The 24,694-nt window shown below is 37.5% G+C and overlaps 1 protein-coding gene, 1 non-coding gene and 1 pseudogene across 6 annotated transcripts in view; 2 read left to right on the top strand and 1 right to left on the bottom strand.

Annotated features, from left to right (window-relative positions):
• The first annotated feature begins 575 nt into the window (after positions 1 to 575).
• The window catches only part of Xiap (X-linked inhibitor of apoptosis), a 43,287-nt gene continuing 19,168 nt past the window's right edge, over positions 576 to 24,694 (top strand). Inside the window, exons 1-5 of one of the 5 annotated variants that reach the window (XM_047536584.1) lie at positions 576 to 718; positions 970 to 1,096; positions 15,683 to 15,801; positions 20,996 to 21,904; positions 23,469 to 23,568. In XM_047536584.1, coding sequence (XP_047392540.1) covers positions 21,028 to 21,904; positions 23,469 to 23,568 — 977 coding nt within the window. In that variant the 5' untranslated portion in view covers positions 576 to 718; positions 970 to 1,096; positions 15,683 to 15,801; positions 20,996 to 21,027. Of the gene's footprint in view, positions 719 to 790; positions 1,097 to 15,682; positions 15,802 to 20,995; positions 21,905 to 23,468; positions 23,569 to 24,694 lie in introns of those variants that run through there. The other 4 variants (XM_047536585.1, XM_047536581.1, XM_047536586.1 and 1 more) reach the window with 4 other exon arrangements.
• Positions 14,102 to 16,279, bottom strand: LOC124971640 (partitioning defective 6 homolog beta-like; annotated as a pseudogene).
• Positions 18,368 to 18,469, top strand: LOC124972725 (U6 spliceosomal RNA). The gene has a single exon (XR_007106516.1). It is a non-coding gene; the product is annotated as a U6 spliceosomal RNA (small nuclear RNA).

The raw sequence follows: 24,694 nt of genomic DNA on the forward strand, positions 1-24,694 counted from the left end.
CACCTGTAAGAGTTCAAGTTTCTCAAACAAAAATTCATAGGTCAACGTGACAATCCTACAGCATATTTGAAATAAACTTGGGGTATGTTCAGCATTATATGTACAAAGACTTTGTTTCCTTTCTTTTTTCTCCTCTACTAGTTTTACTACCACAAATTCCAACTCCTATCCCTTTCTTGCCATTCCTTTCATTTTTGTCCCCGTGGTATTCTAATCTCACTTCCCTTATTTATTTGCCAGGTGATATTGGGATAGTTATCCTCTCTGGGCCTCATTTTCCTCTGTAAAGTGGGTTTAATAAGAGATGCTTACCTTACAGGGGTTGTTAAAATTACAATAACATGCTATATGCCTAGCACAGTGCCTGGTCTACAGTAAGAACTGAATGCGTTCGATCTCTTCTCCATCCTCTTTTCCACCCTTTTCTTTCTTTATTCTTCAACCCCAGGGTCTAGCAGGTAATAAGGCATGTGAAAAAAAATCCTCGAGGCTAAAAGAGGAAACGGGGGAGCTAGGGGCGGGGACTGAGAGGTGCTCACTGCGCATGTGCGCACGCTTGGTCAGGTTCTGGTTTCCAGCTTTTGGGGGGGGGGTGGAGTGGGGGGTGAAGAGGACTTGGTTTTTTCTGGCTGCCCCCTTCCGGCTCCGGGAGGTGGAGGGACCTTGGCGGCGCCCCGAGCGGGCGCGGAGCTAGTCGAGGGACGCCCGGGCCCGAAGGGTAAGTTCGAAAATGGCGGAGGGGGGAAGAAGGAGGAGCTTTGCAAGGCTGACCTCCCCACCGGAAGGTGGGAAGGAGACGGTCAGGGTCCAGTGGCCTGAGCCTGGCCAAAGAGGACGGACTGCGCCCGAGGCCTCTTTGAGGCCCTGATGTGAACACACTTCGGGTTTCCCGACTCGGGGTTCCTCGGAGGGACGGGCTAGCTGGTGAAGGCCAGTAAGAGAGACGAAGGAACTTCCGTTTCCTTCTAGGCAGGGGCCCGGCTGCAGAGCGGAGTTGGCATTTCCAGATTGGGGCTCGGGCCGCCCCTCCTCCGGGACCCTCCCCCCGGGACCGAGCTGATCGCCGCCGGCGGTTGGGGCCGGCTCTCTTGGCGCGGTGGGTACTGCTTGTGCGGGCTTTCCCTTCCTCCTCCCCCCCTTTGCCTTTTCTCCCCTCCCCTCCCTTTCCCCACCCTTCCCCTCCCCTCGGGCCAGGCGCTGCTAGGGAGGGCGGGAAGGCCGCGCCCGCCCGCGGGGGAAACCCGACTGGGCTCCTGGTCCAGGTCCCCAGGGCCGCCGAGGGAAGGCGTTGGTAGGTGGGTGGGTAACTTCAGGCCCTGGAGTCGGCCTCCTTGAACCCTAGACATGTGAGGTAAATTGAGTCTGAGAACTTTTTTTTTAAAACCTGCTCAAAGGGACCCCCCCCTTCCCAGTCCGATGTCTGGCACGTATGGAGCAGGGTGGAGCGTGTCTGGCAAGGTCTTGTGAAACAGAAAGAATAGAGGCCAAAGAGCTTCCGGAAGAGGAAATTAGCTCGTAATCCTTTCCAACCTTTACTGTCCTCGTCGCCTTCCCTGCATAGTCTCTAAAACAAAATGTCAGTTTGACTTTCATTTTCAGTATTTTAATTCCACAATTCGCTTAAATTTTTTTTTTTTAAGGGAGGGGAGTAGTTATTGCCAAAACTAAGCAATAACCCTCTCCACCTCCCAAAAAAGAAAAACGTCCTTCAAAGCTTTGTAAAAACCTATTCGATTTTAATAATCTACTTCTTTGCCGTCAAATATAATTATGGCACTAGATCTGTCTCCAGTATACCTTGATAGTTAATAACTCAGAAATTTACTCTGGTAAAACTGGAGGTTGCGATCATATTCCTTTATTTCTTCTTCCCTTTTTTCCCCCTTAATAACATTTGTTACAGCCGGTTCAAGAGAACACTGTCAGAGACGGCCATTTTAGAATTATAACATTTTGGAGTTGAAAAGGATCTTAGCCCAACCCTTTTGTTTTACAAAACAGAAAATAAGGCTCAGGATTTCATGACTTGCCTTAGACTAACCGACTAGTTAAATTAGAACCCAGGTAGTCTGGCTCCTTGGCCACCACTCCTGCGCAATTGCTTCACATAGCCTCCAAGCACAAAAATTAAAATGTATTCAAGTCAGCAGTTCTGAAAAGTATACTACTTTGTGACAGTGACTGCTTTGCCTTCGATGTATTTAACATGAATATAAAGCTGATGCTGGAGATTTTTTTTGAAGCCGAAAATTTAAGATGATGTATACACACAGACATAGGCACATACAAGTACTTTTACTTGTTCAGATAATGGCTTCAAAGATAACAGGAAAAATGTTAACAGTGGCTACTTATGGAAGAGAGACAGAATGGTAGACTTTGCACTTCACATGTGGCCTAATGTATGTTTAAATATCTTTAAAATGTTTTAAAGTTCACACACATATCTGCATATCAACATAGTATATGCGGTTGGTATGTATGTGTATGTATACATATATGTATTAGTACATTAATGGTTTGTACTCTAAAATCCAGTATGGTTTATGCCAGCTCAGCTGACAAAGCAGGCTCAATTATGGGATTCTCATGTTTCTTCTTTGGTTTTCTCTTATTGCTCCTTATTAATATAACATGGTAAAAATAATGTTAATGGTCTATGTATTTTTAAAAATGTGCTAAATTTCCAATTTTTTACATAATGTAGCAAACTAATATTCAGTATGTCAAATTTGACACAATGAAAGAAGTCTGAATTATAGAATCTTTGTGGATAAGAATTAATTTTTAAAATGATTTAGCAGCTTGTGATGTGGCTCAGTGGTAGAGCACTTGCCTAGTATGTGAAAGGCCCTGGGTTTGATCCCCAGTACCACCAAAAAAAAAAAAAAAAAAAAAAAGTTAACACTGGAAAGATGCCCAGTGATTAGGAATTCAGTTTTCTTGCTTTACAAATGTATTAATTAAGATTCAAAGACAGAAAAGTGAATTGCCCAAAGTTAATAATAAATAATTAATAATATCTGATTATTAGTGAAGCTTAGATTATGGTCTCGGTTATAGTCTAGTGCCCTTTGTATTACACCTGTAATTTTATTGCTTTATTCAATGATTCCAACTAGGCTAACAAAGTAATGGGGACTAAAGGTTAGGCCAATTTCAATGGGCAAGAATTATTGTAATTAATGTACCAGTTCATTTGTATAGAGCCTGAAATATTTTTATTAATGTAAATGTTTCCCTGACATTTCATTGTAAAACTAAAATACTCTATATTAAATGCTTGGATACCCCAAGTGTAAAATAATGAGATTTTGCTGTTTTTGTTTAGTCTAATATTTGACTCTGGTAGCTAGGGATGGGGGCAGGGAAGCTATCATTTATAAAATAAAATTTACAAAGCACCTATTATGTTTTGGGCATTGTGCTTTCTGGTAAAGTTTCCAAGAGGAATATGGTAAAATAGATGTCCTTGTTATCGTGAGGCTGGGAGATTATCATTAGCTGTCGATTCTTAAATTTTATCTCTGTGGGGTAATCTGGTAATGATATTATAAAATCTAATTTGTTAGCACTTTTTAAGGTCATTGTGTGAGTAGATTTGAGGGGACAGAAACAGAATTGGTAAAATAAAAATAAATTTATATTGAATTGAACAAATATATAATAGAAAGTACCTTGAATTAAATGCCACAGGACCTGGGTTTTTGTCTTCACTTTGTTTTCAGTTAGCCATAGAATTGCTTCTTAGCACTTTCATGTTTCTTTTTTTTTATTTCACACCTTGTTTGATATGTTTATTCTACTGAATTCAAAACATAAAGGGTATTTGAATATTTTAAGTAATAAAAGAAATGCATTGTTATAGAAACTTTATGAACTTTGGAATAGGATAATTAGGATCATACTGTATAAAGACTGTTTTGATTCTTTTTCTCCCATTCACCATTCTGTAGTGAATATTTCCTGTCCAAAAAAACTTTCAAAATAGTTTTTATTTATCCAACATGTTATTCTCTGTCCCACCTGTAAAATAACATTTAATGTACTCAATTTCAAAGATTCAAAATCTATTTTTAAACTTATTATCTCAGGTTTTATTTTTCTAAAATAAACATTTTTATATGAACCAGGTATGATGGCACATGCCTATATCAGTCACAGCTACTACTCAGGAGGCTTACGCAAGAAGATCACTTGAGTCCAGAAGTTTGAGATCAGCCTGGGCAACAAAATAAGACCCTGTCTCCCCCGCTAAAAGTCTCTTAACAATATCAAATCTATTTGCAGTAAATATCTTAAAGGGTCAAAAAATTAAGAACAAGGTGGAGGCCTCGCGTGGGGGCTGATGCCTGTAATCCCAGCTACTTGGAAGGCTGAGGCAGGAGGACTGCAAGTTGGAGCCCAGCCTTGGCAATATAATAAGACCCTGTTTCATAATAAAAAATAAAAAGGGTGTGAGAATGTAGCTCAGGAGTGTGGCACCCTGGATTCAGTCCCCAGTATCACATACTCAAAAAAGGTGGAGATACAAAACTCAGTAATTTGTGGTTTGTTTATGAATTTCATGTAGTAGGACTGGGGATGTGACTCAGTAGTAGGGTGCTTGCCTAGCATAGATAAGGCCCTAAGTTCAGTCCCGAGGACAACCAAAAAATAAAAATAACTAGAATTCACATGCTACGTATTTAAATTTTAATTTGTTAAAGATACAGGTGATACATGTTTCTGTACTATGTTAAAAGCTGGCCTGTTGAGCTGGGTGTCTATAATCTCAGCAACTCTGGAGGCTGAGGCAGAAGAGTTAGAAGTTTGGAGCCGGCCTAGGCAATTTGATGAGACCCTGTCTCAAAATAAAATAAAAAGGGCTGGGAATGTAGCTCAGTGGCATTTATTTCACGTGGGTGAGGCCCTGGGTTTAATCCCCACTATCACAAAACAAAAGTAAAGCATATTACAAATTTTAGTTATTATCAAAGGTAACATGGTGAAAATGCAGAGGGGCTGTATAATCATCCAAACCCATACTTAAAATTTTGGAAATTTTTAGCATGATTAGTGGATTAGAAAAAAATATTTGCATGTAGCAGGATATTTAGCTATAATGTGGGATCAAGGAAAATGAAAATGAGTTTGTGCATAGTGTTTAGTACTCATGAACATTAAATATGTTCTGTTTTAATTTGGTTTGTAGTCTCTTATTTGTGGTACACTTAACTTTGTTCATTTTAAAATTCTGCCCAGGCAGAAAACACATCTGACTGTTCAAGTATAGACAGCAGAATGGCATTCAGATAGAGCTAAATATTTTTAATATGGAAAAAGAAGGGGCTGGGGAGATAGCTCAGTTGGTAGAGTGCTTGCCTTGTAAGCACAAGGCCCTGAGTTCGATCCCCAGCACCAAAAAAAAAAAAAAGAAAAAGAAAAAGAAAAGATGTAGGCTCTTATCAATAACTTGTTTTAATATAAGTGAAACTGGTAGGATAGGGGAAGAGGGTCAGGGGAAAGAGAGGGAGGACAAGCAGAGGTACTAGGAATGAAATTGATCAACTGATGTTTTGTACACGTACATATATGCCACAATGAAACCTACTCTTCTGTATAATTACTATTCATCAATTTTAAAAAAAAGAATTGTTTCAACTGGGCACAGTCTTTGGAAAATTTCAGCTATTTGGGAGACAGAGGCAGGAGGATCTCAAGTTTGAAGCCAGCCTTGGCAACTTAGACCCTGTCTCAAAATAAAAAGGGCTGGAGGTATAGCTCAGTGGTAGCATGCTTGCCCAGCATGAGCAAAGCCTTGCGTTCAATTCCCAGTACTGAAAAGAAAAAAATTCTTTCATTCTGAGAGTTATGTAGGGTAGATATTATCCAGTTACCAAGTCATCCATTAAAAGAACCTCAGCATTGCATTTGTGGAACCATCTCTTATATGTACTGTATCCTAATCAGTCTGTCAGAATAAGTTATCTAATCATGTATCAAAGACCAGAGTAAGTTCCAGTTCTGTGCCAGTAATCAGCTCTATTGCCTTAGTCAAATCTTAAACTTCCTTATGCCTTAGTTTCTTTAAATCTATAAAAAGAAAGAGTGATTTCTGCTGTCCTGTTCAGCACATAGTCCATTATTGTGAAAAAATTTTGCTTGTGTCTATAAAATATAATGGTTTTACTTTTCAGTATGAAAACCTGCCCCTTTTCTAAGAATTGTTTTAGGGATGTTTTTGGCCAAAGGTGGGGGAGACTCTCTTGTTCTTGAAGGCCCCACATTCGTTATATTTACAAGGCATTAAATGAACAGTTCAGAACTCCTGAGGTAGCCATCACTCAGAAACATTTTTTCAACAGAAATCTGGAACTTCACCTAATCCCTCCTATTTTAAAACTTGATGATCAACAGTGTCCAACTCAATTTACAATTTCTCCTCTCATTTGAGTTGCTCAGAGGTAGTTATCTAAGAAGCAAGCTGGGAGAAATTCTCATGATAGACAAAAAGATAAGAACCAAAGAACATATCCTTCCTTCTCCTTACCATAATTTATGAAAATTATCTTTTGTCAATTGAAAGCCAAAACCTTGCAGTACCAGGCCCTAATATGCAGTTTACTAGGTTAATGTATTCATAGACAAAGGAAGCATTGTAACATGGCAAATAGCCAAATAACACCCCCAGTCTGATAGGTATGGTTGTGTGCAAGGTTCCCCTTACTAATGAAGAGTCCAGCTGCTGCTGCTTTTTCTTTATTCCTTTTTTTTTTTTTTTGTATTGAGGCTTGAAACCAGGGGCATTTACCACTGAGCCATATCCCCAACCCTTTGTATTTTTTTGAAACAGGATCTTGCAGAATTGCTGAGGCTGGCCTCAAACTTGTGATCCTCCTGCTTGAACCTCCTGAGTCATTGAAATTACAAGCATGCATCATTATGCCCAGCTTGCTGCTTTCTTTCTTTTTCTTTTTGGACCAGGGATGAGCCCAGGGCCTCTTAACTATTTAGCTACATCCCCAGATCTTTTATATATTTTTATTTAGAGACAGGGTCTCACTGAGTTGCTCAGGGCATCACCGAGTTCCTTAGGGCCTTGCTAAGTTGCTGAGGCTGGCTTTAAACTCACAATCCTCCTGCCTCAGCCTCCCAAGGCATGTGCCACTGTGCCCAGCTGCTTATTTCCTTTGATTAAAATCTAATGTATATGCTGGTTAAAATTTAGAAAATTAGGGCTGGGATGTGGTAGAACCCTTGCCTAGTACACACAAGGCCCTGGGTTCAATCCATAGCACTAAAAAAAAAAAAAAAAAAGAATATATTGCCAGATTACCTCTAGAAAAGATGTACTGCTTTCTTTTTTTTTTTTTTTCCAGTGATTGTTGGGTGTTGGGGACCAAACATGCAGGGCCTCATGCATGCTAGAATAGACTCTACCACTGAGTCACATCCCATCCATCAGAGAAAAGTGCCTGTTGTCCCTTATCTTCCTTTGTGATATTTGTTGTTGGTAGTGAATAGTCAAATAGAATAAAAATGGTATCTTTTAAAATATTCATTTCTTTGATCACTAATGAGATTTAATATTTTTATGTATGTTTGCTGACTATAAATACTTCGCATTTATAAATTTTCCTATTTTCTATCAAGGTGTTTATCTTTTTTGTAGATTTGTAAATGCATTCATTCTGGTGCTTCTGTTAGTACCTGAGATTGATCCCAGAGGCACTTAACCCCTGAGAACATCCCCAGCCCTTTTTTAAAAAATATTTTTCTTAGTTGTAAATGGATGTTTATTTTATTTATATGCAGTGCTGAGAATCAAACCCTGTGCCTCACACATGCTAGGCAAATGCTCTACCACTGAGCTACAATCACAGCCCCCAGCCCTTCTTATTTATTATTATGAGACAGTGTCTCACTAAGTTTCTTAGGGCCTTGCTGCATGCTTCTGTTTAAGACTATTACTAGCATCAGATGGGTGCCGTGGCGCATGCATATAATCCCAGTACTAGGGAGGCTAAGACAGGAGGAATGCAAGTTTGAGGCCAGCTTCAGCAACTTAGTGAGAGCCTGTCTCAAAAAAATTAAAAAGGGCTATATTGGTAAAGTACCCCTGGGTTCAGTCCCCAGTACCTAAATAAATAAATAATTTTAAAAAGCATGTGCAGGAACATATAAAGAAGTTTTTGTTTCTTTTTGTTTTTTTTTTTTTTTTTTTTGGTAACAGGATTGAACCCAGTGGCACTTAATTATTGAGCCACATCCCCAGCCCCCCTTTTTTTTTTTATTTTGAGAAAGAGCCTCACTCAGTTGCTTAAGGCCTCACTAAATTGCTGAGATTGGCATTGAACTTGTGATCTTCCTGCCTCAGCCTCCCAAGCCAAGTTTCTTGAAGGATATATTCTAAAGTATTGAAAGTCTGGGTTGTAGGATTCTTCCCCCCTTCTTGAAAAGTACAACTGTTGTTTGTATTAAAGATTGGGTTAATAAACTTGAGATTTTTTTTCTACTTGCTCTGATTTTAACGATGGTTTTGAACTGGGCTCTGAATGAGCATAAGTAGTGTGGTTCCACCGTTTTCACTGTTAAATGGTTTGTTTTTGAATCAAGGACTACTGATTAATGTTCTTTGTAAATTGTCTTAAGTTCTCAGTTTTCAATTAAATGGAATAGGGTATAATAGTAATCAGTAGTGAATTCTTGAGCCAGAAATCTGTGTATTATGCATGAAAACATTCTTTTGGGGAACATGATCCCAGAAGTTTTGAAGATAAGGGAATAACTTACTTTGTGTCCATCCTTAGGAAACTGCTTCTGTGGAGGTAATTATATATAAGTTGGCAAAGATCGAAGGAAATCTGAACAAATTTGAAGAGTTATGATTTTGTAAATTAAGTGTGAACTATGTAATTAATATTCCCTTTGTTGGTTCTCAGTGTGCCCTTTCAGGTGCTTGCAGAAGTATGTTTAATGAGCAAACATATATTGTATGCTGCAGTATTGATCACTTTATGTTACTGAGCTTGTGGGCTAAGTGCTTGTTAATGCCATTCAGTTATATTAATGGATCTAGTGCTTATTTATTTATTTGTGGTACTGGGGATTGAACCCAGGGGAACCTTACCATTGAGCTATACCCCCAGTCCTTCTCTAAAATTTTTTTTTAAATTTTAAGTCGGTCTCACCAAGTTGCCAGAGCTGGCCTTGAACTTGTGATCCTCCTGCCTCAGCCTCCAGAGTGACTGGGATTCCAGGCATGTGCCACCAGTGCTTAGTGCTTAATTTTAAAGAAAGAATGCTTTTATTTTTATACACATTTATTCATTTACTTTTGTGTGTATATATATATGTAGTGCTGGGGATTGAACCTGGGGCACTGTACAACGGAGGTACATCCCCTTTTTATGTATTTTTTTTTTTACTTTTTGAGACAGAGTCTCACTAAATTGCCAAGGTGGGCCTCAAGCTTACAGTCCTATCCCACCAAGTAATGGGACTGAACTCATGGTAGGCAAGGGCTCTCTACCACTGAGCTGTACCCCCAGTCTATTTTTAATTTATGTATTTGTGTGTGTGTGTTTGATGTATGCAACTTAATGTTTCCATATACATAATGAAGTGATTACTGCAGAGCAAATTAATATGTCCACCATCTCGAATTGTTACCTTTTTTGTGGTGAGAGTGGGAAGTAGCTTTTTGTTTGACTAAATGTAATTAACCTTAAAAATATTTTGTTGACCAAAGTTAAAAGGAAATATCCTTTGTATTAGTTAATAATTTGCCTAAAAGGTTTCTTTCATGTAAATGTATCATCTAAAAGCACCCCCCCCCATTTATCTTGACTTTCCTGGGGATTGAACCTAGAATCTCACACTTACTAAGCAAATGCTCTAACACTGAGCTACACCCCCAGCCCCCAAAGCTGAATTTTTAAAATGATATGTATGCCCTGAGAAACAGGGCATATCTTTTTTAAAATCCAACTTTTATGTTATGATTTATTTCCTTAGACAGATTTCCCAGATACTGAAACAAAGTACTTTTTTGGTGGGAAACAGTGTGTACTTTGTAAATCAAAATGCTATTTCTAACAGGGAACTGTCCATGACTAATACTTTAAGATCATTATAAAAGGGATTAACCTTCATTGGGTCAGGGAGAATACTGCTTATTTCTCAAGTGTCTCTACCTTGGATCTTCTACAGGGAAGAAAGGAGACTGAGGACAAAAACTTGCATTTTTTTCTGCATTAATGAGCAAAAAGAATGTCAAGATAAATTTAAGTTATGATGATTTTTGATTAAGATATACAGATTTTTTATGTTACTACGAAAAATTTTATGAATACTGTATGACTTTTTGTTTTTGTTTTGTTTTTTTGAGACAGGTTTCTCAGGTGGGCCATGAACTCCTGGGCTCAAGTGATCCTCCTGCCAAAGTCTCCCAAGTAGCTAGGACTACAGTTGCACACTAACATACATGGTTGACTACTGTAATATTTTTGAAATATGACTTTATTATAGGTTTTTATCACTAAAAGAATTATTGTCTACACATATTTCTTATTCTGATCACATTTCCTGCTGGGTGCGATGGCAAAGCTTAGGAGACTGAGGCAGGAGGATTGCAACTTCAAAGCCAGCCTCAGCAACCTAGTGAGGCCCTAAGCAACTTAGTGAGACTGTGTCTCTAAGTAAAATAAAAAAAGGGCTGGGGATGTGGCTCAGTGGTGGAGTGGCCTTGGGTTCAGTCCTGGTACCAAAACAAAAAGAAAAGACTAACTTGATAACATCTCCTAGGAACAGTAGCATACAACTTTTAGTATCCACAGGAGTCTCAAGAGTCCAGGGGAGGTGGTGGGTGGGATGTGGGATTAACAGTGACCTAATAGAAGTGACTCAATATTTGTTATTTATTAAGTGCTGTTATGTTTCATACATTGCTATAGGCATTGGGAATACAAATGTAAGAAGATATAGCCCTTGCCATAAGGAATCTTCAGTGTAATGAAGATACACACATACATATTTACATACATGCAAACATATGGACATGCAGAAATGATAAAATCTTGTTCTCATATAACTTGGGTAATCAGAAAACTATGTAGAGGTTATATAAGGGTACAAAGAGTAGTCATTCTACTGGAGTTTTGAGAGGAAGAATCAGCAAAGATGTCATAGATGAGATTTTTTAAATACATGTTTTCTGAGTTTTAAACAGATGCCTTTAATTACATAATGTATTTCAGTCAGCATAATAGTAATGGAATGGAAACTAGTAAGATTATGTTTCTTACATAACCCCTGTCATTTTTTTTTTCCTGTACTGGAGATTGAACCCAGGGGTGCTGTTCCACTGAGCTGTGTTCACAAACTTTTTTTTTTTTAATTTTGAGACAGGGTCTTACTAAGTTGCTGAGGCTGGCCTTGAGTTTGGGATTACAGGAAAGTGCCACCACACCTGACTAGGCCCTGGATTTTGATCCCTACCACTGCGGGAAAAAATGCTTTCTTCAGTATCTGGTATATTTCTGAAAACTACTGGTTCTTAATTTTTTTATAAGAGGGTAAGATAACTGAAATTCATGATAGTATAGAATAGACTTCTTTTGTGTGGTACTGGGGATTGAATCCAGGGCTCCTGCGTGCAAGACAAGCATTCTACCTCTGAGCTATATACCCCTGCCCTAGATTGCTTTTTAAAGTTGCTTAAGACAGTAGCAATTGACTCACAAATATCTTTTACTTAAATTTTTTTCAGTGCTGATTATCAAACTCAGCTTCACATATGCAAGTGCTCTATCACTGAGCCATACCCCCACCCCAAACCTCTTAAACCATTTTATTTTTTGAGACAGGGTCTTTCTGTGTCGCCCAGACTGGTCTTAAATTTCTGGGCTTAAGTGATGCTCCTGCCTCAGCCTCCAGAGTAGCTGGTACTATAAGTGCACATCATCTTGCCCATCTTCTTCCTATTTTCATCTTCATTTCAAGTAATGCAGATTTTTATTAGGAAGTTTAATGCTTAAATACATTTCTGAGTAGTGTTCTAATATTAAATCTTTCTCTGCATGGGAGTTTGTTTTTCTCTTGCTTTAAAATTAGCAGGATTTTTAAAATTCATTTAATCAAATCTGTTTCATTTTTTTACATGTAAGACTATTTCTTAATATTTTTTTACCATATAGAGAAAATGTCCTTCAAAATAGAGTTTTTTGTTTGTTTGTTTTCTTCCTGAGGATAGAACCCAGGTATACTTTACAGCTGAGTTACATCTCCAACCCTTTTTTTTTTCTTTTTTAATTTTGAGATAGGATCTGGCTAAGTTGCTGAGGCTGGCCTTGAATTGAGATCTTCCTGCCTCAGCCTCCTGAGTTGCTGAAATTACAGGTGTGAGCCACCATACCATGTTTCTTCATTATTGTTGTTTCGTTTTTTTTTTTTTTTTTTAATACTGAGGATTTAACCCGGGGGCAATTTACCACTGAGTTACATCTCTGTACTTTTTATTTTGTTTTGAGACAGGATCTCCATAAGTTGGCAACATTAGCCTTGACCTTGTGTCCAAAGTATTCACACTACTGGAATATTGTAGGTTAAAAGATTAATATAGCACACCAGCATACATATAGACACACACACACACAAAACAAAGGGAATGCTTTCTAGTAAGACTGGGAATAAGGACAAAAATTAAAGGAGAGAGCCTCTTACATTACCAGAAGCAGTGAAATTAATGATTTGTTTGTTTGGTACTAGGAATTGAACCCAGGAACACTCTACCAACTAAACTACATCCCCAGCCCTTTTGCCCTTTGTATTTTATTTTGAGGTAGGGTCTCACCGTTTCCCAGGATGACCTCAAACTTGGGAGCCTCTTGCTTCAGCCTCTCAAGTAGCTGGGTTACAGGCATGTGCAACCACAACTGGCTCTTAACTGCTTTTTTTTAAAAAAATATTTTCTTAATTGTCAATGGACCCTTATTTTATTTATTTTTTTCTGTGGTGCTGAGGACCAAACCCAGTGACTCACACATGCTAGGCAACACACTAACACTGAGACACAACCTGAGCCCCATTAACTGCTTTTTAAAACAAATTTTACCTGTTTAGAAATAGTTTATAAACATATAAGCTTTAGGGTAGACAAACACCAATGTGAACAACTATCACAGGATTTCATAATTCAGGAACATAGCTTCAGTGCTTAATAACATTGAAAGCCACTGCTTAAAAGCAGCCAATTGTTTCAATTTCTTAGAAGTTAGAATAAATGCACTTAAGAGTGATTTGTACTATTAGCAACGGAAGAACTACATTTATAAATAAAAAGACTGTGAACAGAAGAATCGATGTTATCAGTACCAAAAGAGATATAATCATACTTTTTCACATTAGAATTTAGAGAATGTAGTTACAGGAAAAATAAACTGGGCTATGTGAAACAGGTTAAAAATGTAACCACTTCAAACTGGGTGTGTAATCCCAGCTACTCTGAGACACAGGCTAGAGGATCACAAGTTCAAGGCCAGTCAGGGCAACATAGTGAGATCCTTTCTCAGAATTTTAAAAAACAATGAAAAGGGCTGGGGATATATTTCAGTTGAAGAACATCCCTGGGTTCATTCCTCAGTACCTGGGGGAAAAAAACAATATGTAACTGCTTCAAACAGAAAAGACTTAGTCCTCTCACATAATTATGAAAATGTGTTGTACTCTCACATTTTCCAAACAAAAAGCACATAATTTCAGTAGTAAAGGCCTCTTTGTTTTAAACTTGTTATACTAACTGGATGCAGTAGTACATGCTTGTAATCCCAGCAACTTGGGAGACTGAGGCAGGAGGATTGGAAGTTCAGAGGTAGCCTCAGCAATTTAGTGAGGCCCTAAGTAGTAACATAGTGAGACCTTGTCTCAAAATAAAATATATTAAAAAAAGGGCTGGGAATGTGGCTCAGTGGTTAAGTGGCCCTGGGTTCAATCCCTGTAATATTTTTGTTCTCATGCCTATTCTAGGTCATTGACTCAGAGTTTTAAAAGCTCTTATACTAACATAACTTACAGGTGCTATGAATTCTTACTTAGAAAACTTTCAAAAGATGGTTTCATGTTATGATTGTTCATCTTCTGGGAGTTTGTGATCTGGAGCATGTGTTTCAAATTTTATGTTTGCACCACTTTCTAAACTTACTTAATTAGAAGGAATAGAACTATTCTTTCCAGACTCAAAACAATTTGTTCTATTTGTGTTAAGGACTCCAGGCTGCTTTCAGCTGGAACAGATTTAGCAGTGGCATACCATTACCTTCAATAATAATGTCATCTTCATCACTGTCTTCATCCTTTGGCTCAAAGTTTGGTTCAATCTGCTCTGGCTAGCCAGAAAGGCTATTACCAGTAGTAGATTGGCTAGAGCCACCAGAAGACTGACTGTTCTCAGCAACATTATTCTGGTTTACTGGTCTCACTGTTAGGATGAAGTTTCTGTTGGTTGCAGTCATCATGGCTATTCCTTGGTCAAGATTCTTCCCTTAAGATTTTATACTATTAACTTCTTTTATTTATTTATTTAATTTTTTTTAAACTATTAACTTCTACAATGTCATCATTAACAGTTAATAGTCCCGTTTAATGAGCCAGACCTCCTGTAACAATCCAAGATGAAGATCCCTGAGACTTTCTTTAAGCCATTTTTGTCTCCTTTAGACTGAAACCATCTCAGACGTAGAGTTCTATGGAATATTTACCATTGTGTTTGTGAAGATGAACCCTGCCATAAGTTTCTGGGAGAGCATCCACATCTGCAGTGGTGCATGCCTGTATTTCCAGCAACTTGGAGGGCTGAGATAGGAGGATTGCAAGTTTGAGGCCAGTCTCAGCACTGTAGAGAGTCTTTAAGCAACTCAGTGGGACCATGTCTCAAAATGATAAAAAAATAAAAAGGGCTGGGGATATAACTCAGTGGTAAAGTGCCCCTGGGTTCAATTCTCAGTACCAAAAAAGAAAAACATTCACATCTCTAATAGAAGATATAGATCTAAAGTCTTGAGGCATACCAGTGATTGGATATGATCTTGTTCTGTGATTGACAAATAAAAATGCATCAGTTAAACCATTTATCTTCTCTATTAATATTCCAGTATCAAAGGCACTGTTGCCTGCTTTTTCCTTTTTTTTTTTTTTTTAATAAAAATCTCAACAGTGGGTTGGCTGTTGAAACAACTTTGTGGTAATTATTATAATGTTCCCTACCCCTGCCCAATACTCTGGATTGAAAATTCAGACCCTTGCCATTCTAGGCAAGCATTCTACCACTGAGCCACAGTCACAGCTTTTCATTGTTTATAGGTTGTTTTTAAGTCTCACTGGATGTCTACATAACCTACTGAAATTTCAACATTAAGCTGGGTGCAATGGTGCACTCCTGTAATCCCAGCATCTCGGAAGGCTGAGGCAGGAGAATTGCAAGTTCAAACAGTTCCAGCAACTTATCAAGGCCCTAAGTAACTTAGTGAGATACTGTTTCAAAATAAAAATAAAAAAGGGCTGTGAATGTAGCTCAGTGGTAAAGTACCCCTGGAACCAATCCCTGCTACCAAAAATAAAAATAAAAATGTCAACATTAGATACCTTATGAATATATTACAGTAATCCATAAAACTCAAAACCTCCAAATTTTGCTGTTTTTCAGTGAAAGTCAACAAAATTCAGCACCAAACCTGCTCTTCATCTTTAGGAAGCCAGGTACCACTGACCACAGTGGCCACAGTTCATGCTAAGTTCTGGACTGCCTCTTGGGGTATGGGCACGGTGAGCTAGTTTGCATGTGTGTTACGGCCCAGGCACCTATAACCCATGAGATTGAGCTCCAGTAGAGGCAACTTGGGTCTGGTCTTAGAGCTCTCCAGTGCATGCCCTACTGCGTGGTCTTGGATGAGAAGCTAGGGCGGTGGCAGTCCCATCTACTTCTTTGCTCTCTGCCACCTCCCATACAATTTGGTGAACACCTGATCCAGGCAAGTGGGCCAACTTGAGAGGTTTTAAATAAAAATGCTAATAAAGGCATTTTGGAGATAAAGATTACCTGTGATCTTGCCATCTTTTTAAATTTTATTTTATTTTTGTACCAGGAGGGCTCTACCACTGAGCTGTACCTCTAGCCCTTTTTTCTTATGAGACACAGTCTCACTGAGTTGCCGAGGCTGGCCTCAAGATTGTAGTCCTCCTGCCTTAGTCCCAAGTCTCAGATTACAGGCATGCACCACCATGGCAGGTGTTACCTGGCCATTTTGACATATTTCACTTTATTAAATATCACCCTCTGGATCTTGTCTGTAAGTACATCTTTTTAAAACAATTTTTAGTTGTAGATGGACCCAACACCTTTATTTTATTTATTAATTTCTATGTGGTGCTGAGGATCAAACCCAGTGCCTCACACGCTAGGCAAGTGCTCTGCCACTGAACACCAGCCCCAGCCCCATACGTACATTTTTTAATGCAGTGGCAGTCTGGTATATATCCTACTTTATACTTTATTGACCTGACCATTAAAATAACTTTTATTTTACATGTTTGAAAAGTTTAATAATAAAAAAGTTGGGAGAAACAGAAATTTTGTATTGTCTGCAGGTACCAGGTAAGTGAGTTTTCTGTGTTTGTCTCTGCCTGTCCTTCCTACAACCTTCCAACTTTCTTTCTAGATTAGTAATCAACCTTCTCTCCTTGGCACCTGCCTATAGCTTTCTTCACACAGCTGACTAGGCTAAATGTGTGTGTATGTACATGTATATTTTTAGACCTCACAACATACCACCATCTTAAAATCTTCTAAACCCCTTGTATAACTTGCACCATTGCTTGCGGTCCTTTTTGTACCATTGCTGGCTTCCATAATGCAATTTTTCCCAACCACTGTTCTCTCAAAATTCCTGGCTGCCTACCCCCTTCATGGCAAAGCTATCTTTGACATCTTTCTCCCTGACTTCCCACCTTTCCACTTACCTAGTACAAATCCCTGAATATGCTTTCACAGAGAAGCCTTAAATTATCTCAGCATACTTTATTGCACTCAGATTTTTTCACTTCCAAAGTTTTTTTTCCCATTTCTTCTTTTTCTAAATTTTACTTTTTAATTTGTTCTAATTAGTTATACTCCAAAGTATCACCCTCTTCCAATAGTCACACCCCATTTTCTTCTATTTTCAGTTCTATCCCCTCTTTATACTCATTCTCTACAATATTATTTCCCTACCTTCTTGTCACTTGGATCCTTTTTTTTTACTCTTTCTCACCTCTTTCTTTTGGTGCCTTCCTCCAACCCCAGGTTTCTATCTTTTGTCAGTTATATTTCTCCCATTCACTTTGAACTTTATTTAGAAGCCCTCAAACGAATACTACATATACATTATCAGAGCATGAGCTTTTGGAGGGTTTATGAATGTTCATTTGAGTGCTTCTGAGTAAATACATGCTTTTCAAAACAGTGGAATCTAAACTAATATCATGGAAATAACCCCTGAGAAGATGACATATACTATTGAAAGCTTTGAGATTCTTCTGCTCCTGTTCAATGATAGAATTTGATCTGCTTTATCTGATATGGGGTGACTACTTGAACCTCACAAAATATCCACCATTATGCAATGAGATTTTTTGGTTTTATACTTCTATTTTTATTGACCTGAGAAATAAAACTTATCCCTTCAGGAAAGGTAATTTTCACATATTTTGGATTATATTGAGCATTTATTCTTCAGGATAATTACAGACTTGAAAATGTTTAGTCTCCTAGTCTGAATCCCCTGTCAGTTTCAGGTGGAACTCATCTGCAAGACAACCCAGTCCATTTTGTACTGTTATTGATTGTTTTAAGGTTCATCCTTGTATTGGGTTAAAACATACTGGTTATAATTATTGACCTTAATTTTGCCCTCAAGCTACACAGAATTCGGATCCCCTTTCCACATGACAGCCTTTTAGATATCTTAAGATAGTTATTCTATCCTCTCTACTCTTTCTCTCACCAATTTTTCCCCCTTTGGGATAAACATTCTCAGCTCTTCCAACTATTCCTCATATGATATCATTTTCATCATACTGATTGCTCTCTAAGGACATTAAAATGTGTTTGGAACAGGAAATAATATTCCAGTGTAGCTGAATTGGACCTGGATGTTGCACATCTGGACACTAATGCAGCCTGAAGTAGTTGTAAGTTTTTTTTAGCAGCCATGTAATGTTGGCTTATAATGAATTTGTAATTAACTAAAATCCCAAGGTTTTTAGTCTGGAGGTTTGCCTTCACATGACTTTGTTCCAAATCAAATCTCCATCTTCTTAGTTATGCTGCAGATTTTTATTAAAGCAGAATATAGTACTCACTTCAGCAGCACATGTATTAATATTGGAATGATACAGAGAAAATTTGCGTGGCCCCTATGCAAAGATGACATGCAAATAAAATACCCATCTTGTTCATAAATTGACAATGCAATAAACTGATGTATGGTTCACTCTTCAAAAATAAAAAGTAAAATATAAGATTTTACCTTTATCCCTATTAAATTTTATCTCACTACCCAGCCCACCAGTCTTTGTCCCTTTGAATCTTGGTTTTTATCATCTAGTTTATTATTGCTGATTCAGCAATGTTAGAATGTTTTCAGACATCTGGAAAATGTTAATGAAAAGTCATTATCTACCATATGCAGATAGAACCTAGCTCTTGAGGAATATATGGATTAATACCATTGTAAATTGACAAGCCAAGAAAATCTGAAGTTTATTGAAGAGATAAGGATAATTATTTCTAAGAATCAATGCACATATGAAGTAGAGACAGTCATAGCCATTCTTTTTAATATATTTTAAAATTTTTAATTGACATTGTTATGGGGTATGGTGCAGCATTTCACTACATGTATAAAATGTGTAATGATAAGATCAGGAAAACTGGCCTGTCAGACATTTATTTTCCTTTGCATAGGAAACATTGGAAATCCTGTCTACTAGCTATTTTGAAATATTTGACTAATTTTTATCAACCATAGTTAACCCTATAAAACATTAGAAATTATTTAGTTATTTCTCCTTTCAGATTGTACCCTGTGAGAAATGTGTGTGTATGTGTGTGTGTGTATCACATCACATTTTCTTTATCCATTCATCCATCAATGGGAAGCTATGGTGGTTCCATATTGTAGCTGCTGTGAACAGTGCTATAATAAACCTACAAGTCTCTTTAACATACTTATTTCACCAGTAGTGGGATTGCTAGACCATATGTGATAGGTCTATTTCTGTTTTGTTTTTGTTTTTGTTTTTTTTTTGAGGAAACTTCATATTGTTTTCAATAATGGCTATCCTGGTTTACAGTCCCACCAACAGTGTTTCAGAGTTCCCCTTTCTCTATATCCTCACCAGTATTTATTTATTTTTCTTTTAGTTAATAACCATCCTAACTTAAGGTATGAGGTGATATTTCATGTGATTTTGATTTGCATTTCTCTTGAAGTTTAGTGATGTTAAGCATGTTTTCATATGCTTGTTGACTATTTGTATATCCTGTTTTGATAAATATCTATTTGGGTTGGTTTTTTGTTTTGTCTTGTTTTGTTTTGTTTTTGTGCTGTCAAGTTGTTTGTGACCCTTCTTTTGCATATGACAGGCATAAACTGAGCACAGTATCAGGCAATGCGGGAGATTCTGGAGAACCAGGTTTACCTCATAACTGGGGTGACTACTTGCTCTGGTTTGCCTGGGGGAAACCTGATTTATGCCTTTTGTTCCTATATAATTATTAGTAACATCATTTTTCACTTTCAAAGTGTCCAGGTTTGGAGGATAAATTATCTTGCTACTGTCTCATAACCTAACTGGCTCTTTTTAGTATTTTATCTGGGTTAAATATTACACAGCTGTAATTTAGCAGCTCTAATGAGGCTGCCAAATTCTCCCCTATTTGAACAGATTGTTCATTGGCCCTGGGAAGTTGGTAGCAAAACTGCCTGCAATTAGATCTGCAGATTCTTAGGATTTTTCTTGAGCAGCCCTCTAGAGGGCAGTATTTCATATATCTATATCTTTAACTTTGTGGAGTGATCCAATTTCAAAAAAAATGGACTCTTGTTTATTTATGCAGAAAAATAAGAAGCATTTGATGCTCTTAATTAATGGAACCAATATTGTGAATAAAACTTATTTTTTGCTAAGCAAAAAATGATAGAAATATTAGAAATAAATTCATTAACATTCTGAACCTTCATTTCCTTTCAATTGTAAAAACTGAACTTTGATGCCTTGAATATACAGTGATCCATTAGAACAATTATATCTAGACTTTAAGAATCTGCATATTTTGTGCTTCTTTCATGTTTTTCCTAATTAACAATTTTAGATGTTTAATAATTATATTCTGTATCACAGTTTCCATATTTATATAAAATAAGCACTTAATAGTTTGTTCTTACTTAAATATTACTTTCCTCAAAAAGAATAAACAGGCTGAGTGCAGTGACCCATGCCTGTAATCTCAGCTACTTGGGAGACTGAGGCAGGAGGATCACAAGTTTTAGGCCAACCTGGGCAACTTAGCAAGACTGTGTCTCAAGTAAAAAATAAAAGGACTGGGGATGTGGCTCAGTGGTACAGCACTTGCATAGCATGTGTGAGGCCCTGGGTTTCATAGCTAACACTGAAAAGAGAAGAGAAAGGAAAAAAAAGAGGTTGGGGATATAGCTCAGTGGTAGAGTACTTATTTGCATGTATGAGACTCTGGGTTCAATCTCCAGCACTACCAGAAAAGAGAGGGAGAGAGAAAACAAAAATACCAGATTTTATTATTTGAATGATGTAGTAATGTAGAATTCTAGTATTTAGAATTAGAAAGTGTCTTAGTGATTGTGTAGTTATTTTTAGTCAATAATTTGTTAGCTCCTAATATCAAAAGTATATTGCTTATGTTTCACATTTTGGATTTCCTAATGTAATGTTCTCTTTTTAGAAAAGGTGGACAAGTCCTATTTTCAAGAGAAGATGACTTTTAACAGTTTTGAAGGATCTAAAACTTGTGTACCTGCAGACATCAATAAAGATGAAGAATTTGTAGAAGAGTATAATAGATTAAAAACTTTTGCTAATTTTCCAAGTAGTAGTCCTGTTTCAGCATCAACATTGGCACGAGCAGGTTTTCTTTATACTGGTGAAGGAGATACTGTGCGGTGCTTTAGTTGTCATGCGGCAATAGATAGATGGCAATATGGAGACTCAGCAATTGGAAGACACAGGAAAGTATCCCCAAATTGCAGATTTATCAACGGCTTTTATTTTGAAAATAGTGCTGCACAACCTACAAATCCTGGTGTCCAAAATGGTCGGTACAGAGTTGAAAACTATTTGAGAAGCAGAAATCATTTTGGTTTAGACAGGCCACCTGAGACTCATGCAGACTATCTTTTGAGAACTGGACAGGTTGTAGATATATCAGACACCATATACCCAAGGAACCCTGCCATGTGTAGTGAAGAAGCTAGATTAAAGTCATTTCAGAACTGGCCAGACTATGCCCACTTAACCCCTAGAGAGTTAGCTAGTGCTGGACTCTACTACACAGGTATTGACGATCAAGTGCAGTGCTTTTGTTGTGGTGGAAAACTGAAAAATTGGGAACCTTGTGATCGCGCCTGGTCAGAACACAGGCGACACTTTCCTAATTGCTTCTTTGTTTTGGGCCGGAACGTTAATGTTCGAAGTGAATCTGATGTTGTAAGTTCTGATAGGAATTTCCCAAATCCAACAAATTCACCAAGAAATCCAGCCATGGCAGAGTATGAAGCACGGATCATTACTTTTGGGACATGGATATACTCAGTTAACAAGGAGCAGCTTGCAAGAGCTGGATTTTATGCTTTAGGTAAACATAACCAATAAATAACTTTCCAACTATTCCAGGGCTCCTAAAAGTTAAGAGATGTCTATAACCCCCTGAACTGGTAAATATTTTGGTGTAAGCTGGCATGATTAATTATATCAGTATTATACTCTGATCTCGTGTGTTGAATCTGTAATGTCACTATTAAATTTATGTAAAAAAATGTCTACCATGAGGGCTGGGGATGTGGTAGAGTGCTTGCCTAACATGCATAAGGCCCTGGGTTCAATTCCCAGTACTGCCAAAAAAAAAAAAAAAAAAGAGAGAGAGAGAGAGAGAGACTACCATGTTATGAATCATGTTTATGTTCATGTAAATGTTTTTAAGATAGTGATAATATGCAAATGATATATATCCCTGATATAAAAATGGGACTAATGGTAACACTAGCTATCATTTATTGCACATCTACTATATGTGCTCAATACATATTACATGAATTTTCTCTAAGCCTCATGACAACCCTATAGAAAGAGTTAACATTCAAGAGTTTGGTTTGGCCCATACATCAACTGTATATTTGAAAGCTTCCCTGTGTTATAATTTTGCTTCAAATGAGTACTTTTCAGCTAGATGTGGACTTGTCAGGAGGTGTCATTAGTGCAGTGGCTTCCAGAAATATTTTTTATGATTATTATATTTCTGACCCATTCATTTTGGGATTGAATAATGCCAAAATGCAAAATACAAGTTATTTCAAAATTTTTCATTTATATAGTAATCTTGAAGGTTTATTTAGTGTCATGCAGCTACCACCTTAGAGAAACTTATCTTGTAATTTTATTATGCTGAACTTTGTTGTTATTAATACTTGGAACATAATTTATTTTAAAGTTTTATAATTTGATAAAGTAAGTACAATATTAACTCAAGTAACATACATTAAAAATAATCTAACAATTATAGTTTTAACATAAAAATTGGTCAGTATTAGCTGGAATATATGGCACACACCTGTAATTACAGTGAATATGAGAGCCTGAGGCAAGAGGATCACAAGTTTGAGGCTAGCCTCAGCAACTTAGGAAGGCCCTAAGCAACTTAGCGAGATCCTGTCTCAAAATAAAAAATAAAAAGGACTGGGGATGTGGCTCAGTGGTGAAACTCCCCTGGGTTTAATCCTGGTACCAAAAAAAAAAAAAAAAGTTGGTCAATTTGATTTTTAGTTGTCTTTTGTAAAATATCTCAGAGGATCAACTCATGGAGTTCCATGTGTATTTCCTCCTAAAATGATAAAGATCAGCCTGGCATGGAGTTGCATGCCTGTAATCCCAGTGGCTCAGGAATCTGAGGCAGGAGGATGGCAAGTTTGAGGCCAGCCTCAGCAACTGAATGGGACCTTGTTTCAAAATAAAAAGGGCTAGGTATATAGTGCAGTGGTAAATCACCTCTGGGTTTTCAATTCCCTGTACTTAGATGCAAATATGAAAGTGCTGAGATTTTTATGTAATTTAGGTACACTTAAGTTTTGAGTGTTAGAATAGATATTTGTGTGTAAGCTTCTAATTGCACAAATAAATGTATTTTTACTTGTATGTTTTCTTAGGTGAAGGTGATAAAGTAAAGTGCTTCCATTGTGGAGGAGGGCTAACTGATTGGAAGCCCAGTGAAGACCCTTGGGAACAGCATGCTAAGTGGTATCCAGGGTGAGATATTTAATGATTTCTTTATGTGATGCCAGGGATGGAATCCAGGGCCTCATGTATACATGCTAGGCAGGTGCTCTACCATTGAGCTACATCCCCAGCCTCAGGGTAAGATGTTTAATTGTTCATTCAATAACAGGCAAATTGGACAGTGTGCAATGGGAAGACTTGAATTACTTTTCACCTCAATTATTTTTGCTTTTGCTGTGTATGGCTTTAAATCCATACCATGTTGTTAAAATGGGATCACCCATGTGATAAAAAAAAACATAACCTAAGCCTCCTTTGGTGGCCAAAACATTCACTGCATATATATCATATCTGTGACTTTCAGATGGTTCCATTTCTAAACCAAATTAGAAAATATAGGGGCTAGGGATGTAGCTCAGTTAGTAGAGTGCTTGCCTCGCAGGCACGAGGCCCTGGGTTCAATCCCCAGACCTGCAAAAAAAAAGAAAAAAGAAAAAGAAAATATATACTTTTTTATAGTAGGCTCTTTCATGACAAGCACAAGAGAGCTTGTGTTGCCAAGGAGAGTCCTGAAGAAGCCATCATATACCCTAGGAAATACTAATGGATTTCACTAATTCTAAGACTTATGGTTTTTCACATTTTAAGATCTCTGAAATCAGGACACATCTGGTGGTGGGTCATAATTTAATTAGCAGTTTTAGGTGGTACATTAAATAATTATGCTTCTTACTGTAAGTGGCATCTTAGGATGATGACATACCCCTAAATGTCTCTGCCATCTTGCTTCTTTAAAATAGTGTACTCAGGTATAATAAGTGATGTGCGTTTCGGGCCTACAAAGTGACAGCTTAAAACTTCAGGGTGATCATTTGAAAAAGACACCTTACTTACCCGTAAACAACCTTGAAAGGAAAACTTGAATATGAAAAATTTTAAATGTACAATTGGTTAATCCTCTAAATAAAGGCCTGTTAAAAGGATTGACAACCTTTAACTTTAAAAAATAAGTCAAGGTGCTAATTCAATAATTCATGCTTAAAAGTTGGAAGTTCTCAGGTTGATACTTTTTATTCTACCAAGTCTTATCTATTAGCATAAGTAACATAAGAAAAGGAACATTTTTTAACCTTAAAATGACAGTTGGTTAGGGAAT

This window comes from Sciurus carolinensis, chromosome X (assembly GCF_902686445.1).
Source record: "Sciurus carolinensis chromosome X, mSciCar1.2, whole genome shotgun sequence".
Lineage (NCBI taxonomy): Eukaryota > Metazoa > Chordata > Mammalia > Rodentia > Sciuridae > Sciurus > Sciurus carolinensis.